This window comes from Lonchura striata, chromosome 4 (assembly GCF_046129695.1).
Source record: "Lonchura striata isolate bLonStr1 chromosome 4, bLonStr1.mat, whole genome shotgun sequence".
Lineage (NCBI taxonomy): Eukaryota > Metazoa > Chordata > Aves > Passeriformes > Estrildidae > Lonchura > Lonchura striata.
In genome coordinates this window covers 39,769,752-39,788,552 of record NC_134606.1, presented here as the reverse complement: position 1 = coordinate 39,788,552, position 18,801 = coordinate 39,769,752, and the positions used below count along the sequence as shown (strand labels likewise).

General features: G+C 35.4%; 1 protein-coding gene across 4 annotated transcripts in view; it reads right to left on the bottom strand.

Moving 5' to 3' along the window:
• Nucleotides 1-18,801, bottom strand: part of FSTL5 (follistatin like 5) — a 365,217-nt gene that overhangs the window by 53,706 nt on the left and 292,710 nt on the right. For all 4 annotated transcript variants that reach the window (XM_077782912.1, XM_077782913.1, XM_021536555.3 and 1 more), the window contains 3 exons: nt 13,616-13,736; nt 6,438-6,599; nt 3,809-3,943 (listed from right to left, as the gene is read on the bottom strand). In XM_077782912.1, coding sequence (XP_077639038.1) covers nt 3,809-3,943; nt 6,438-6,599; nt 13,616-13,736 — 418 coding nt within the window. The remainder of the gene's footprint in view (nt 1-3,808; nt 3,944-6,437; nt 6,600-13,615; nt 13,737-18,801) is intronic.

Below are 18,801 nucleotides of genomic sequence, written 5' to 3'. Positions count from 1 at the left end.
AAGGCATGGCTAAAGTTAAAGTACTTATAATTTAATTTCTCTCACCTAAGACAATGTTAAAATGAAAGCATGTTTTCAGAAGTCTTATTTTTAGTGCACATTGAAAAAGGCTCATGTGCTAAGAGGAGGTCAAACTGTCCTTGAGACTATCATCCACTATTCAAAATTTTACCTATGTGAGACAGAGCAATGCTTCCCTGTTCAGTGCTGGCATTTACTGAACAGATCTGGATGACAAAGCATTTTCAGAGTATTTTCCATTCACTTCCATTGGATTACCATACTGATGATGAACCATTATCATCAAAGTATATTGACTTTTTTTGGTAAGTGGACTTCAATTTTCTGAAACTGGAAACTTCAAAATAAACAAGTCCCTAGCATCCTTAATTCATTCTTCACATTGTGTAACTTTACTTTTTCTACTAGCATCACATTTCCCACACTTCAGTATAGCTTTGCCTTCATTTCTTTTCTCTTTATAATACAGACACATTCATTACATGCACCTGTAACAATCCTATGAATTATGAAAATCTAGCAATCTGATAGCACATTTAGACAGACAGGTGAGGTAAAGGTTTGCTTATTATTTAACAATCTACTTTTCCATAATGACTGATTTTTATTTAGTCCAAGGTAGCAGAAAATATAGGATTTTCTCTTAGGAGCTGTTTAAATTACCAATTTACAGAGAAAGCAACTAGCCATGCCCTTTCTGTTACAGATACTATTTTTTTCTCTCAAAGCACTTAACGGAGTTTTTAATAAATTTGGGATGTATTGAAAGCAAGATTCCACACAAAATAATAAAAATGTAGGTTTTTGTGTGAAGTAACATTAAAAGTAACATTTAAGTAAACATTAAAACCAAGATTTTCCATGCACTCAAACAATGGGTCGGAGAAGTATAAAAGTGAACATTTACTTTGACTATTACACTTTCTAGGAAATAAAATATATGCACTGGTAATGGAATAATGTTCTGCATTTCTTACGTGGCTTTTGAAATTACTGTCATGCTCAAGGCAGTGCAATTGTACAACATAATTGTATTTTATTGTTTTAGAATTCAACTGTGAAGTTCTCACTAAATTCTCAATAGAAAATCAACTAAATGTTCAGAAATGCTTTTATTTTCCTTTGATTTTTATGTTTTGTGACATCACAAAGGAGAAAAGCCCAGACTAACTGACAAGCTAGTGAGAATCTGATCTTATTTTAATCAAAACAGTATCATAAAACTTCCAAAAGGGAGCCCTCTAATAAGAAACTAAAAAAAATAATTAAAGTGTGTCTGCTTTATTCTCTTAAAGGATGATAAAAGCAAAATAATTTATAAAAATGTCATAAATTTATAAAAATGTCATAATTGACAGACTAAGTTTATATCAGATCATACAGACTCACATTTGCATTCATCAGAGACTATCTTTAGAATGTAACTTGTGACCTAATCAATAGGCTTGAAATAAAAGTAGCTGTAGCATTACGCTTAATATGTGTGAGTAGGGTAAATAAAAAGCCTACAATTGTATCCAAGTGGTTTTACCTATGTGATTTTATTCTTTTCTAATTTCTAATGTAATGTATGAACAGGAGTTTTGGAGGAAATATAAAAACAAGCAGAAAAGAGTTAATAATGAAGCTCTTCCACTTCTGACAGCAGTACTCCAATGCTAGCAACTCCTCCCTGCAAAGAATTTTTTTAAAAAAACAGCAGTAGCTTTTTAAACTGCATCTATAAAAATGTGTACCTGTTGTAATTTGTTCATGTAGTTGTGACAATGATTTTGAGAGTCAGTGCTTTTTTTGTTAGTACATACCTTAGTCTTTCACATACCAAAATGGGATTCTGAGCAAATTGGAGTTTAACATATAAATATCTGCTACACCTAAATTTGAATGTTATAATTATACATCTTTGGGTTTTATGAATATTTACACGTGGATCAATTCTTGGGAAACCATGTTCAAATGCCAAAGAACATAACAGTAAAATGCTTCCCTTCAACATACAACACAGAACGTGCAGAGTAAATTACTGTTATAGGAAGATGGCTATATCTTTGGGATATGGGTCTTAGAAATAATTTGGTTTATATTCTGTCTTCCTTCATTTAAATCTTTCATGACACCAGTGGTCATTCTAAGATCTTACTGCTAGTAGATATTAAAGCATTTGTTACAAGTTGTGTTCATTGTATGGCATGTGATTTTACAAATCCTGCTAAGGTAGCAGATCTAAAATTATTACACACATTACAAGTCCTGAAAGAAGTCTTCTGCATTGTTGTGGATATTCATACATATTCACGGCAGATCAGGTCTTCAGAACTGAACTGACTAAATTAAACTGACTAACTTAACTAAAACACTTGCAAACTGGCTAGTTAGCTACAAATATTTTGTTAAGGCCAAACAAGTTTTAGCCAAACATATACTAGCTCGAGTTTGTCAGGGTCTTGAAATTTGGCAACATTCACAATATTTTTCACACAATACAATAGGCAAATGGAAGTGGCCAAGCTACTTCACATTACCAGATTACCAGAAATTCTGCATGATGAAACAGCTTATTTATCCTCAGGTGTCTTCCCAGAAACATGTAAGCTGTAATTTTCATGACACTTTAAAAAAATCCATGTTAAGGTTTTTGAAGAATTACAGTTATAATTAGTCTTAAAGCAGATAGGTAAAGATACCAATATTTAGATTATAACATTTTCCTTCATGGAGATTTCCTTTGAAATATTTGAAGCGTAGTAAAGCTATATGTAACTGAACTCAATGTCCTGTGGCTTGTGAGTGTCAGGCAGACTTGCAGTGCTGCTAATTCTGCCTCTGGTATCCTGCTGAGCACTTGACACTGCTGAATATGCTTTTAAATAAACAGGAATGTCTTAAGTTAGTGCAATCACACTCACTAGTAAGATAACCATCCTTTTACTGGATTTATTTCTAATAAGTATATAAGTATGTAGTATTCATTAAAATAAGAGATTCAAAAGAAAAAAAACCCAAACAAACAACAAAACCAACCAATCAAACCAAACAAAAAATAGGTGAAGTATAAACTCAGGAATGGATTTTTCTAAGCAAAGTGAGGTAAGAGGAAAAAAATACTGTTAGACAAATAATAGGAAAACAGCGTTTATAAATCCCACTACCATTTAACAGAGGATAAAGAATGCTTCTTGTTAGTAGTGATATTGATTTCTTCAGCACATTCAACTCCCTAAATAGAAGTGAATGTGTTCATTGTTCCTCCATATTCCAGGCACAAGAGAACATGGGCAGGCTGGAACTGATCTGGACCTGCCAGGAACTTCAGTAGGTGAGATCAAGCCATATGATTACTGTCACATCATGAGGCTGATTTTGACTCTTGGTATATCTCAGGAACAGCCAGGAAGAAAAGGACTTCCTCCCACACCGCATCAACCACTGGAAAGCACACTAATAATTGCCATACAGACATCCCTTTCCTTTTTCCCTTCACATTCCCCTTGTATGCAACACATCTCTCATGAGGAAACTATCAAAAATTTACCAGCAATGTAAAAAATATGTTGGTCCACACAATGAATCAGAGATTTTATTTTACTTCTAAATGTACTGCAGATTGCACACTCTGCCTTCAGTGACTCTTGGATACCATTAATTGAACTTAATCTTTTTAACTGAACATTATCTTTTCAAATCAGCTATCTACAAAAAATCAATTTATTTAATGTTTCCTGTTTTAATACTGATTAAATGTTTGAGTGTGGGCAACATGTATTTTTACACTTCTCACAATACTTACGAGTCTTTCGAGCAGAATCTTCCACAAAGAGAGAAGAAATATCTTCATCCACCCCTGCTTCATTCTTTGCAATGCAAGTGTATGCTCCTGTATCTTCATAGCGCACATTGCTAATGTGAACTTCACTACCATTTGCTGAAAGGAGAGGAAAAAATCAACATGCAGACATGCTAGTGCTTTCAGATTATAAATTCAGAAGGGTTTCTCTGCTTACACTAATTAAACCATTTTCATTCCTGAGTTCATAACTTGGAGGCATGCCAAATTAGTCCAAAGGTATTCAACTGGCGAGTGAATTACATGCACTATTTCATCTCACAGTTATTCAGAATGCCTCAGCTGATTTTGTACTTCAGAGTCAAATATCAATCTGAGGTTTTATATATATTTAAATTACTATGATTTTTTTTTAAAGTCAGGTAAATATTAGGTTTTGATTATGTTGCATTTGTTTACTAGACACCATCATTTCCTTTACACAAAATAACCCAAGGAATATCACAGGACAAACATCCAATGTAAATAAAAATTTTAATTTGTTGCTCCTAACCAGAGGGATCTAGTTAGTTTTGGTTTTGTGTGACTGCAATGTAACAACAGAAAAACAGATGCATTGAAATTTTTCACCTACGTCAATGTAGAAGCTTACGGAAACCTCAGGAATTGTATGTCAGATTGCAAAGGAATGTCAAAAAACAATCCAGGTTTCATAGGCAAAGGTCTTTTAAATAATGTGATGCAAATAATTGTGTGAACAATGATTCACTGAATTTTAAGTATAGTATACTTGTTCAGCTGTAGGAACTATACAAAATCCAAGCTTTGTCGGTATTCTAAACTATGGACTAAAAGGGGCATTGTCCTATGGTGTAGCATCCTTCTAGCTTGAAGCAAATGCACAGATATATTTACTCAGAAAAATCTCTGGAAAAAATTAATGAGATTTTCAAAATTTTATTTCAAATAATTCCATGCAAGAAAATTGAATTAAATGTATTTTGCTTAGAGAAGTATCCTTTTAATTTATTTGTCATAAATACACAGAATAGACAGGAAGGCAAAAATAAAAAAATCCTCAAATCCCTAGAGGAAAACATAAGAGAATGTTGCTATGGATGAGAAGTTCATCACTTTCTACACATAGCAGAAAGTGTTTCTGCAAGGCAATTGTTCACAAATATCCAGGAGTTGTACATGAAAGAACAGAGGACTATGACACCTGCAGTGGAACTAACACCTCAGAGAAGCACTTGCCATATCTCTCCCACTGCTTCTTACAGTGCAAGCTGAGTGCTATCCTATGCTAACTACAATCCTGGCTTTGTTGATGAGTGAGAGAAAGTTTTCAAGGGAACATGAGCAGCAGGAGATTTTTTTTTCCTATGGCTGATCAAAAATTACCTGAAAGACTAAAGAAGCATGGAGATTTTATGTTGGACAGGTCCACTAATTTTGCTAAGCCCTGAAGATTCATACAAATAAACTGATGCAAAAGGTAAGACTTTCCTTTAGTTTTGGCTGGAGATTTTTTGCAGTGGTGTGTTTTTCTTTAATTTGATATTTGTTCAATATCTGTTCACACCCCCCCATCCCTAATCTCCTCCTCTCCCCAGTTGTCAATCTTCCCTAGCTCTCCCCTAACCCCCTCATCCCCAAGTTGTCAATCCTCCCTTTCCCTGCCCCTTTCCCTGGAACCTTCCCTGTCATTCATCCTAGCCCCCTCCTCTGCTTCCAGAGCATTCCCTGTCTATTTAGTGAGGCTCAACACCCTATTGATTACTTTGTGCTATTCCACTCCCTTGCTTCCCCTGATCGGTTTGTCATATGTTAGTCCTGCCCTAAACTCCTCCCCTGCTATTCCCTTATTGGTTGCTGTTCCTATACCCCTCCTCCTGAATTCTTGTATAAAAGCTCCGCTCCCGCCCCCGAGGGGGTCTTGGGGCTCACGGAATAAAACCATCCTGTTCACCCCCAAGTCCCGTGTTGCCTCCGTCTGTTCCCCACCACCAACTGGGACTGCAGAGCTTCCCAGGGGGAGCGGCCGCCCGTTCTCTTCCCTCTCGCAGCTCAGCACGGCACCGCTCGGGGTATCGCGGCGAGGGGAGTGCCTGCCGCGTCACAACAATTTTTGATTTGGGTTTTTTTTTTTATGTTTTGGTTTGGGTTTTCTTCAGGATTTTGGGGTTTTTTTGGGGAGCAGGTAGGGCTTGTGTGTGTATGCAATGTCTTTGCACTCTCACAGAGGTCTGCTGATACCTTCATCAAACAGCACATCTATTTCAGGTATTTCTCCTCCAGTCCTTTCTACTATCAGGTCCCCAAATCTCATTAAGATTCTTATCAGTTCTGATTGGGACCAGGTCTCGGACTGCCTGCTCAACTCTGATACTGCACATTTTCAAACAGAGAAGAGCATACTGGAATTTACTGGTAATCCTGCCAGTAAATAAAATCATTATTCTAACAAAGACAAAGCAGAAAGACATGTCTTGGGGAGTAGCTGGAAGAACATTTTGGAATATTTTAGTTTAGCTTTTGTTAAAACTATGGAAAAAGGGCAGCTAGTATGGAAATTATGCATGGATAAAAGAGTAACAAAGTGTAGAAAACAATAAATATACCCCTTTACCTTGGAGAGTTAGCTGCTTGGACAGCTTTGGAGTAATATCAATTCCATTCTTCAGCCAACCAAGCTGTGGGTTGGGAATACCTTCAGCATGGCACCGAAGGCTAGCTGTCACACCTGGCTCTCTTGCCTGGCTTTCTGGATAGACTCGGATAACTGGTGGAACTGAATACAAAAAAAACAATTTTTATTTGGTGGAGAACGTAATCTTCATTTTAATGAAAATAAGTATAAGCAATTCTGAAGACCCCTACAGCTATATATAACTACACACAGACGTGGTATTCGTCAGATATTCAGTGACATTCAATTCAGAATTCTGTTTCAGAATATTTATGAAGCAGAAAAAATATTCTGTGAGAAAAACCTCTTTTCACTGTAGTATCAAAGAAAAAAACCTTGATTCTTCAATAGTTGGTGGCTGAGAAATAAGACTTTTATTTTTCCATAGAATTCTTTATAAAATATAACTAATGTACAATAAGCGAGTCATGATATGTTGTACAGAGATTTTAATTGTCCTGTTTCACAAATCATAACATTCCATCCCCACCTTTCCCCTCTTTCCAAAACACCTAGTAACAATCCCTTCTACCTGCTTAAAATCTGTTAAGGTTTATAATTCTTTATACGTGTTCAGACAGGACCTTCTGTACTCATGACACCACTTTCCTTCTTTAACATATGGACACATCACTAGCTTATGTTCAATCTGATTTCCCTCTAAAGTTCTTTCCTGACAAGATGCTTTCCACTAGGTGGTCTTCAGGATATACTAGTGCACCAGGGCTGTTCCTCCCTGGGTGCAGGACTCCTGCACTTCTTGTTAAACTTCCTAAATTCCTTCTGGTTCATTTCTCCATCCTGTCAACTCTCTACAAATAGCAGCATGAGCCTGTAGCTATCAGCCATTCCTCTCAGTTTAGTGCCATCTACAAAACTTTTGAAGGTAGAACTCTGTGCCATTATTCAGATTATTAATTAAGATGTTAAACAAGACACGCATCCTTCTGGACAAAATGTTCACACAGATGCATAACCATGCCATGTGATGGACGAACAACCAGCTCAAGGGTCAGGAACAGAGAGTTACAGTGCATGGAGTAACATTTGGCTGGGATCCAGTCATTAGTGGGATTCCACAGGGCTCAATCCTCAGCCCAGTTCTCTTCAACATCTTCATTAAAGACTTGGACACAGCACAGGACTTGAAGGAATACTAACTTTGCTGATAACACCAAACTGGGAGAAGCTGTTGACTCCCTCAAGGACAGAGAGGTCCTGCAGAGAGACCTCAACAAATTATAGATGGTAAATCACCAACTGTATGAAGTTTAACAAAGGAAAATGCCAGACTCTGCACCCGGCATGGGGCAGCCCTGGTTGGTCGTTCAAACTGGGGAATGAGGTGCTGGAGAGCAGTGTGGTGGAAAGGGATCTGGCTGATGACAGAAGTCAGCAGTGTCCTGGAGGGCCAACCTAGGATGCCCTGGGGAGCATCAAGCACAGCATCACCAGCTGGGCAAGGGAGGGATTGTCTTGCTCTGCTCTGAGGCAGCTTCACCTCAAGTCCTGTGTGCAGTTTTGGGCACCATAATATACAAAGGACATTGAGCTGTTAGAGAATGTCCAAAGCAGAGCCACAAGGATCATGAAGGATTTTGAGGGGAAGCCATATGACCAGTGGCTGAGGGCACTTGGTCTGTTCAGCCTGGAGGAGACTGAGAGGAGACCTCATTGCAGTTACAGCTTCCTCGTGAAGGGAAGAGGAGGGACAGGTACTAATCTCTTTGTGGTGACCAGTGACAGAACCTGAATGAGGAGCATGAAAACTGTGTCAGGGAAGGTTTAAGATGGATATCAGGAAAAATATCTTCACCCAGAAGTTGGCTCAGCACTGGAACAGGCTCCCAGGGAAGTGGTCAAAGCACCAGCCTGTCAGTGTTCATTAAGTGTTTGGACAATGCTCTCAGGCTCATGGTGCAACTTGGACTGTCCTGTGTAGGGCCAGGAGTTGGACTCAATGATCCTGATGGGTCCCTTCCAACTCAGCAGATTCTGTGATCCTATGTATAAGACTAGTCTTATGATTTTCTTTATTAACAAAATATAAGAATTGTTGACGTCACTTTTCCAAGGGTTTAAAACTTGCTGCAGTATTTGCTTACCAATTAAAATCTTCTACATATACCAATAGTGTCAGAGAGAGGACCTATGACATCACAGTGGACATATTCCTACAGCTAATCAATGGTTAAGCAAGATTTAAAAATTCTGCTATGCAAATTTTTAAGATAAATATTTATCTATAGTCACTATATACTTATCTCTATATCTCTATAACTTTTTATAGAGACAACTTGCATTAGGTTGTTTCAAGAATAAAAAAAACATTAATTGTAATAAAATTAAGAAAGTGTATTTCCTATTCGCCAAAATTTTGTTTAATGCAGCTCTAAAAACGTGGAATACTTAGGTTGTCACAAAACACAGCTAGGAAGAGGATGAAGTATCAGTTGATAATGAAAGAAGATAACAAGATCAAAAATTATCTGTGTCTATTTTGGCATGAGATTAAATATTTTCAAATCCTATTCAACGATTTACAAGAGATGTCTCAGCATGCTGTCCCATTAGATCATAGAAATGTCTTACATTTCTACATTGCAAGAAATACACAAATCTTCCTTATATCTCAGACAGGATGCAAAAATCAGTAGGCTTCAGTGATATTTTAAATCCAGCTAGAGAGGATAGTCTTCTCGAAATAATTCCAATATGCAAATTGCAAAAATGTAATATAGTAACATGGAAGAAGGTTAAAAATTATATAATATGGCTTTTAGTTTCTTAGACTACCAGCAAGAGGAAGAGCACATAAATATCAGAGATTTAAGGTTTCTATTGATTTTCTGGAAAGGACTTTGCTTTCATGGAAGTGGATCTTAATTTTTTATCTCAAGCCTGACATTCCCACTCCTATTTCCCCTCCATTTCTTCTAACTTCTATCCCCTATTGCATAGCATCTGTCTGCTCCATACTGAGAGCTTGCCTTCCCCACTGTGTTCTTCAGTGGGCCCTGCTTGACTGCACATTCAGTAGTCTGAACATTTTCTGGCACCTCAGTTCCCAGTCTCACTCTGCCTGACTTACTAAAGTCCAATTTTCATGTCCGCCTGTTCAGCACCTCTTGACACAAGGTCCTTTAGGTAGCCTGCCTCATGTTGTAGATTTCCCACTGCACCAAAGCCAAATAGTTTATTCTTCCACCCTGTCTCTGGAAAAGCAAGGGTCTCCACTTCCTTAGAGACTGGGCTGCCATCACTGAACACTCTCAAGCATCTCAGCAACAGAAACAACTTTTAAGACCAATAGCAAGGCATTGCAATTAGTTGTATTTTGACTACATATGCCAGGATATTTCATGTCTCTTTTTGTGTCAGTGAAATATTTTAATTGCATATAAAACCTTATGGGTATTTAACTACCTCACCTTGACAGACTTCTACTGAGCACATGTAAAGAGAATTTTTTCAACAGTTCCATTTCAAAGAATTTTCATTGCCAAGAAAGAGGAATCTATTAGTTTTATTTGGACAAAAGGCATGCAATATTTCTGATGCAATATTATTGCTAAAAAAGTTTTAGAAAATATTACAACTAAAACTGCAATCTTCCTAAACCAACAAATAAAATCTCACCCTGCATGACAAAATGTTATTATTGCTAAATTAACTACTTAAAGATTATTAGGAGATGTGAAAGGGAGGAGACAACCTGCTCAGGTGAAAATATGTCTGAGTTTTCTTTTACCATCCCTTATTTCTACAGTAGATCCTGTTCATTTTAGCACTGTTTTTCCAGCAACAGAAGTTCTCAAAGGACAGTAGGGTTTACTTCTTGCCAGGTCTTTCCTCTATTTGCTGCCATTTTCCTCTTTCCTCAGCAACTCTGTTTCTGATAGGTTATCTATACAACTAGAAATGTTTTTCAACCTTTCTTTTGCATTATCATTTTTATTTCCTATTACTCTGAAGACTATTTGTAATATTCCATTAAGAAAGAACCATGCCACTACGGCATGCTGTACACAACTGAGATATAAGTGTAGTTGTGGGCTCAGTCTAAGAAGTTAATTTGATGTGACAGGTTCAATGTAAAGTCTTTGGGGTTCATTTGAATAAGGTATCTTTTTTTTTTTTTTTGGTCTATTTTGTTGGGTTTTGTTTGGATTTTTTTTTGGTGTAACTTACCAAGAAATAATAAATAAATATCACCAGAAATGAAATTTTAAGTGCACAATTAATGTGACTGTTCACACTGACTTTCAAAGACATATGTTCTAGCATCTTAACCCAAAAAAGCTTAATTTAAAAGGGAGAGATCATGACAGAGGTTAAAAAGGGAGGGGAGACACTGCATGTTTGTATTTAGCAGATTAAAGTATAACACATAATTGAGTGAATTCTATATCCCTCATCTCTCAATTCAAAAAGCAATCTGAGACTGTTGGTTCCAAATATGGTGGATACATAACTATTCAGTAGCTCTAGCACTTGCTATAAAACCTCTTGAGCATTATTTCAGTTTTTATTTTTTTTTTTTAAGTTTATATGAAAAGGCTTAAAATATCAATTTATGGGGTTGGTCACAATATTTACTTTACCATATTATATAAGAGTAGACTTATTATTTCACTATAAATCAAGTCTTTTACAGTGCTCATTAATGTATTTTTAAGACTCCAAAGGAAGCTCATTATTCTTTACTACTGTGCCAGATAATTCAAAATGAAAAATATCTTATATTTTAATCTTAAAAGTAAATGAGATTTATATATATAATAATTGCATACTAGCCTAAAATATATTATTTTTTTTCTAAAAATATGTAGCTGTACATAAACGAAAACCAAGAAAGAACTTAAAAATCTAATTACTATGTTTTCATTGAACCTGCACATTAAATCTTTGTGCTCAACATAGTCTCATTATCCCATTAACCTTTTGACTGACTCTCCAGTTAATACAAGTATCATTATATTAATTAGTCATTATCACAGCTACAAGTACTGACCGTCATGCCTGTGCTTAAGAAGATTATTCCTTAGAAGTACAGATCCAAACTGTGGAAGAGCTGTTCATTTGACCTTTAATCTCAGTGGATTTAACTCAATTTATCCACAACATGCACAGCAAATAATCCTATTGCTCGAAAGGTCTCCTTTTCCTGTTTCTTGCTCCCCAAAATATCAACATGCAAAATCATTTAGGAAGGTATCACTCCAGTGCCAGCTTTTGGAATAGCAGCTATCTGAGGTTTACAGTGGTTTTGAGATGAAAAACCAATTTCCTGACAGACACATTATCACCACAAAAACCTACACTTGTCCTCCTTCACCTCTCTCAAATTATGTTTCTTGATTTTCAAGTCTTGCAGAAAACCTTCTTCAACTTGAGCAGAGTTTTGCCTCATTATGCACTGAACTGAGCCAAACATGAATCCTAGTTTTTTAACTCTTGCTACACACCTCTGGGGGATTATTTACACATTGGGATTGGTCTGAAATATGTTGATTAGAATATCATTCTGTTAATAATTTAAGGTAAACCAAACCCCATGAAACAGAGGAGAATGTTGGTCAAGAACCCACTAATATGTTCAGCTTGCCAATAATTCTGCTATGTCTTTAGGATCTAAAACATTAATAAACTGCATTTCTCACTAGTTTAGCCAGTAGTTGATACCTGGCTTTTTAAATGACAGAAAATAATCCCAGAAGAAAAATTTGGAGGACGAGATGCTGATGCCATGTCCCCATTAGCTCAGGAACAACACTCAATGAACAATTTTTTGTGGTTCAGGAGGGGAAGAAACTGGGGAAAAAAAGTTGAAATGTATGGATAGAGAAATATTACAAGCCAGCTTTCTGGAGAAACATAACAGGAGAGACAAAATGTTTATAAAACTGCAAACAAGTACTAAGTGTCAAATGAATTTAAAATGTGAATATATTAAGAACAGAAAATGGGGACAAGGCTAAGAAAAACAAATCATACTAAAAGTCCAAATAATCTTGGAAGCTGTATTTCATATGTATATACATGAAAGATAAGAATAAAAGAAAATATTTCATGATTCTCGGAGGTTAAAAAAAGTCAGCCTGATAAGGGTTTATGAAACTGATTAAGAGCCAACAAAACAAAGAATGATGGTAACAGCAGTGGCCAGGAAACTAGGGCTAGAGTATGCCTCAGGAGAGAAATAGAGCCTCTTAATGCAAAGTAAATTTGGAGAAGATTGAGGTCAACCATGATTCTGGATAGGATTAAACAACAACATGTCATGACAAACATTGGTAGTTTACAGCAGAAAGGGATTCTTAAGAGTCAAAGATAAATATGAATTGAAATAACATGAAAGCACTCCTAGGAAAAAAAAAAGACATTAAATCTCAATAATGATAAAGCAGATGCTTCATCAGTGGAAAAGTAATCTTTAAAATACTTTAGGAAATAAATTGCATATAAGAATAGGAGGGGATACACCAGCTCGAGAGAAGGCAAAGGCCTGTCTTCAGGGTACCAGTAGCAAAGCAGTTAAGTTTTGTCCAAGTACAGAAGTCAATGAATGGAATTTGAACAAATGTAGGCAAATGTAAAGATCAAGTTATCAAATCCAGGTGCCTCAAGTTAATCTATTAAAATCATGGTTAGATTTCAATAACATAATTGTGAATTTAGAAGCCTACATCAATTACAAAATCTTCAGGGAAGTGCATTCTATTAATCTTATATTCAACAAAATATTCTTAACACAAGAATCTTACTCCTTTAATTTTCCGAGCATGTTACCCAAGTTACTAAATTAATACTAAAACCTATTTTATTTGTGTGCATATGTATATAAACTACTTACTGTTCTGCACAACATCACAGGTGCAAAGCAAGTCCTCTGGACTATCATTACACTTTTTAATAGTTATTATTCTGTGGAAGCAATAAATTTAAATTTTTTGTGTTTCATGACTTTTAAAGTTACTTGAAGGCGAGCAATGAAGAAATGTACCTTTTTCTATTAAGATGTAACACAGTACAAAAAAAAGTAGAACAGAAACAATATATCTGCTTAAAAAAGTTCAAGTTTCTTATGACTTGATAATTAGAACATTTTTCCTTACCAGTCACTTGGAGAATATGAGTTTGGTAGAGCTTATCATACCCATTAGCATAGCAGGTGTAATTTCCCATATGAGTTGTGGTAACCTTAGTGATGTACAAGGACCCATCATCTCCAAAATCCTACCAGGAAAGATTAAAAACAAGGTTATCATAATTAAACCCACATCTCTACAGTAATTACGCTCATCATCTGGGCAACAAAGCTGTGATGCAAATATCAGACATCACACATCACAAATATTAAATCAGCATATCTGACAGTAATCTGAAATTCAAACATTATATACTTGTGAATGGTAGAGTTGTTTAACCTTGCTACATATATTGTGACTGTAAAAGAAAATACAAATTTTATTTTAACAACTAGTTAAACTCAGCAGAAGCAATATGTTTACTTAGCTATGACAGTTATTTGCAGAAGAAAAGCTGTTGAGAATTTCATCCGACTAGAGAGAAAAACTAAATCTACAAGTTAAATGACATCCTGTGGAAGTGTTGTCATCCTTTGTAATGAACAGACATGACCAAAAAAAAAAAAAAAATCCTTGTTTTTCTTCAGTTCCTCTCATTAGATTCACTGATATATTACAGAAGCACTACTGCTGTAAACTGATTTCAGGGATCTGGATTCCTAGAAGCAAATATTTGTGATCAAGACCAAGGCAAAAGAGGCAAAAGAGGTACATCATCATCTTCTACTTCTTTTGGCACTGGGTCCCATGCCAACTCAGCATAAGGTCCATATTTTCCCTTTTCTTTTGCTGCTGATATAGTCCTGAAACTGTGGACCTTCGTAACGCTGGACTAGATCCAATTCTGGGATGGCTTCATCTTTCCTTATCTGCATATTCAAATAGCGTCTCCAGGTTCTTCCTGGGTCACCTGTCATTCCTTACACCTTTTTTTTTCATTTGAGTTATGTCAAGAGCTCCTTGTTGCTTTTGATTTACTGTTCATTGTGAAGGCCTGTTCTTTAGCATAGAGGAGGTCATCCTTGAAAACCAACCATATTATACCCCTTTTATTTTCAGCATGATCTCTGATAGAGTTCTTCCAAGCACATCCTTGAACAGGCTGAAGTCTCCTCTCTGAAGTCCATGTTTATATTGCCTTTTGCCCTGCTGTTCCCTCTTAGACTCCTTGACTCTGACATCTCATGATCTCTGTAGCCAAGGTTGTCCTCAGCTTTATATCCCCATCCAGTTCTTCCTTGTTTCTTCACAAACTTTGTAACCTTCTCTATAAAGTCCTTAAATCCATGAAGACTTTATCAAAAGCTTGCAAAACCAAAAAACTTCAGCTACAATACCTCAGTCACTGTAAATTGCACAGTAAAAGAACTTTCATAGAAAATATTACCATGTGCTGCCTTATTCTTACATTCCGTCCTTTGGATCTTAAAAATTACAAAATACTGGGCTACATTAACCTCTGGGTCACTATGACTATTCTTGCATTCTTCCATAATCTCACCTATAACTTTCCCAACTTTTTGGGATTTATTTATTTTCAGTTCTCACTTTCCAGTTTTTGTTTTTATTGAGAGAACACAATCGCAATGCTTTTATGCACACATTTCATTCATGATGATATTCACTATAACATCTTGAGTCTTTTTGTAGACTAAAATTAAAACATGAAAACTGAAATCTCTTTGAAATTCCTTTTAAATTTCAGTTTTATTTCTTTAAATATACTCAAAATATTATTCACAAAACATATGTTTCACTGTATTTCTTAACCCAAAGACGTCTGGACAGCTAAATTTCACATTGCACAATTCTGTGCTTCCAACAAGTCTACTACTTGTTCCTTGGGAGAAGAAAACAACTCACCTAAAAATAAACCTATCTGATAATACTATCAATAAGTTGACTTTCTCAAGATAACTATACGTTTCTATATTAGCACTTTGGTTACACACAAAATATTTCTACCAGATCTTCAATACACCATTACATGTTGCCACTGAAAAGATCAAAAAAGGCACCCTCTTTTAGACTTCATTTCTATCGGATAATGCAAACCAATGTCATTTTCCCTCAGAATAACCCACCTGACAAACTTCAAAAAACTTCCTTCTTCGATGTTTTGATCTTTATCTCTTTCTAAAATATATGAAGCAGAAGATCAATTTACTTTTTCCCCCTTACTAGCTGAACACATGTTTTCAAAGCATTCTACTTCAACAGCATTATTAGGGGAAGATGAAAGGACAGCTATTCAAAAGAGCCACACTACAGGTACTTACATTTTATCTGGAAAATGGGTATTGTTATTGCCATTGGGAATTTTTTCCCTAATCTCTGCCAAATATATTTGTGAACAAAATAGGGCATAGGATGGAGTGTATAAATATTCAGCTGCTACAATGCAGTCTGGAGACCAGTTTACTTTAACATTCCTTATGCTAAATTACTAGATACTGCTTTGAAGCATACCTACCTATTTCAGCTCTTTAACTGATTAATTGTGGCATATGATATCTTTAGGTACCATCGCTGTTTTCAAAGTAAATATGTGCCTCTGAATAGTTTCTCCCTTCTTTTTCATGGAAACCATGGATGAAACACACTTTTGGTTATTTTATATGAGCATTTCAATGGAATTCACACACGATGACACTCAGAATTTTATGGATAGTATGTTTTGTTGGTAGTGGTGAGTTTTGTTTGGTTGTTTGATTTGGGGTTTTTTACAACTAATGTCCCTAGCTTATTTTTATACTGAGTTCAATGTTTGTTTTGTTAATTAAAGCAAAGCACTCAATACAAAGTGAACTTAATGTTGTAAGCAGCATTTGAAAAGGGATGGTGAATTACAAACAGAGGTACTTGACCCTGCATGTTGACAAGTATTTAGTGTTTTATTGACTAACTCACAAGCTGAGTAATTTAAGAAAACCTGTATTATCTATACTGACACACAAACATCTTTGAAACAGAGCCTTCAAAAATCCACAGCAACAAATACAGAAAAGTGGGGGTTTTTTTTACATTTTGGAAAATATATTTGATGACAGTAAAAAAAAAAAATTACTACAAGCTCAATTTTTGTTCTCCTACTGCTCAAAGAGAAATGCTAAGGTACTTCTAAAATTACATTGAGAAACTCTAATTATTTTTGTCATACATGAAAAGATAGAATTGAACAATTACCTTAACAATGATTCCACTGCAAATCTGTTCTCCTGAAGAACCTGACATTTTACAAATTGTGATATATGTAACAAATAATTAATAAAAATAATAAAAAAATACTTCAATTTAATAGTGAATCTTTTCCTCTTTTACTGTTTGTAAAACAGAAACTAAAGGTGATTTTTGGTTTTTAATCAACAATTATTTCTTTGGGCTTTATAACCTGCTTTCATATGCTAACACTTTGCATATGAAAAAAATTATGACCATTTTCCAGCATTTCTTCATTAACAGCTCTAGGAAGACTGTTCCTAGATTTCACCCCATAGGAGAACATATAATGAAACAGACTGCTTGAATTTGTTCATCATCATAGAAGCTAGGAGCTGGTTTATCCAATTTTTGTTTTTCTTTTTTTTTTTTTTTTCCCCAGCTTATTTTTTGCCCATAAATTGCTTTCCTAAATAGCTTTTTGGGGTTTTTGGCTTTGTATAATTTTTTAAAAATAAAGAAAAGTACATAGTCTATGTGAACTGAAGATGTGAATTCTTACTTACATTATCCTCAAACAGAAAAAGAAATAGTTTATTGTGCCCTTAATAAATTGAATCATTGAACACCAAATATTATGAATTCATTGTTTTCATATTACCTTTATTTCTATTTGCAGCCTTTAACAAACCCACAACAAAGGAAAAAAAATATAGTTTGTTTTTTTTTTTATTGATGGTTATCAGTAATAGTTAAATTATAATGATAACACACTCTGAGGGGTGGGGGGCATTTCCCTTATTTTTAAAGGAAAATCTTGAATTTATTTTTTTAATGGAAAAAGGCAAAAAACCCCACGTCATCTGTCTCTGACACTATCAGGTAGAAAATATGAAGCTAAGAGTTTAAATTTGTATTTCCTAGGGGAACACTGTATCAATAACTGAAACCAAACAGATATTTTCAGAACAGTTGTTGTTTGCTTGTAAAACACAACCAGTATACATGTTCCTCTTTATTTCCTCTACAACCCTCCAAGCTTTCTGCATTTTATTTCAGTCAACTCATGGAAGTACCAGTAATGCTCATGTCACATTCTTGCTCATATTTTACATATTTTTTAGTATTTCTAACTTCCTTTATTACAAGGACACAAAGAGTAGGTAACCTTTTGCGGGTTAACTGAAAACATTTTTAAAAATACTCATTAATGTATGGTTCATTTGCCAGAAAAACTCAGCTCATTCTTTTTGTACTAATGTCAATGTTACAACTCCTATTTTCCAAGTAATCAGTTTCTCTGTTCAAATTGGCAAAGCAATGCAACTCTGCATTTTACTTCTGACTGTAACAAAGAAACTATATTCCACAAAGAACACTGAAAAAAATTGCATTTGGCAGAAGTGCAAGTTTTTTTTAAGTTTTCCCTCTAGATTAGGAGGGAAAATAAAAACTACATTTCATAAGCACAAATTTTGCATACCTTCTCAGTCTCAAATTTTACAGCTGCAATAAGAACAAATCATGAATCTAGTGTAAGTCCACTGGCTGAAGAATAAGCCTGACAGAAAATTGCAAATTATGCCAAAGCTTAAAGAAGGAAGGTGTACAGTCTAACATAAGCACTAGTACAGTGTATGCAGTAGTAAGTGACAAAATCTTGACACTGTTCTCAAGAATATAACACCAGACACCAATTCGTGACCATTAATGCAGACTAGTTTTAGTCAAAGGAAATTAATCTTCCTAAGCTTCTTTTACAGTCATTTGAGAAAGCTCAGAGTAGCAAAATCCTTTTATGGGATGGTTCAGTGGATCTGTCACTGCTCACTGTTTTAGCTGCCACCCACTTCTCTGCTGACCATGAAAACAAACTTCCTAGCTACAATTAGACATTCCAAGCATTTCATTGGTTCCTCTTTTCTTGACACTGGGGAGAACAGAAAGAAAAAAGCAAATAGTGACTGAATTTTACAAAGGCTGTATCTTAATACTTCAAAATAGCTTTACTAGCCTTTCTCTACTGATGACTGGGTAAAGTGGGGAACATTTGG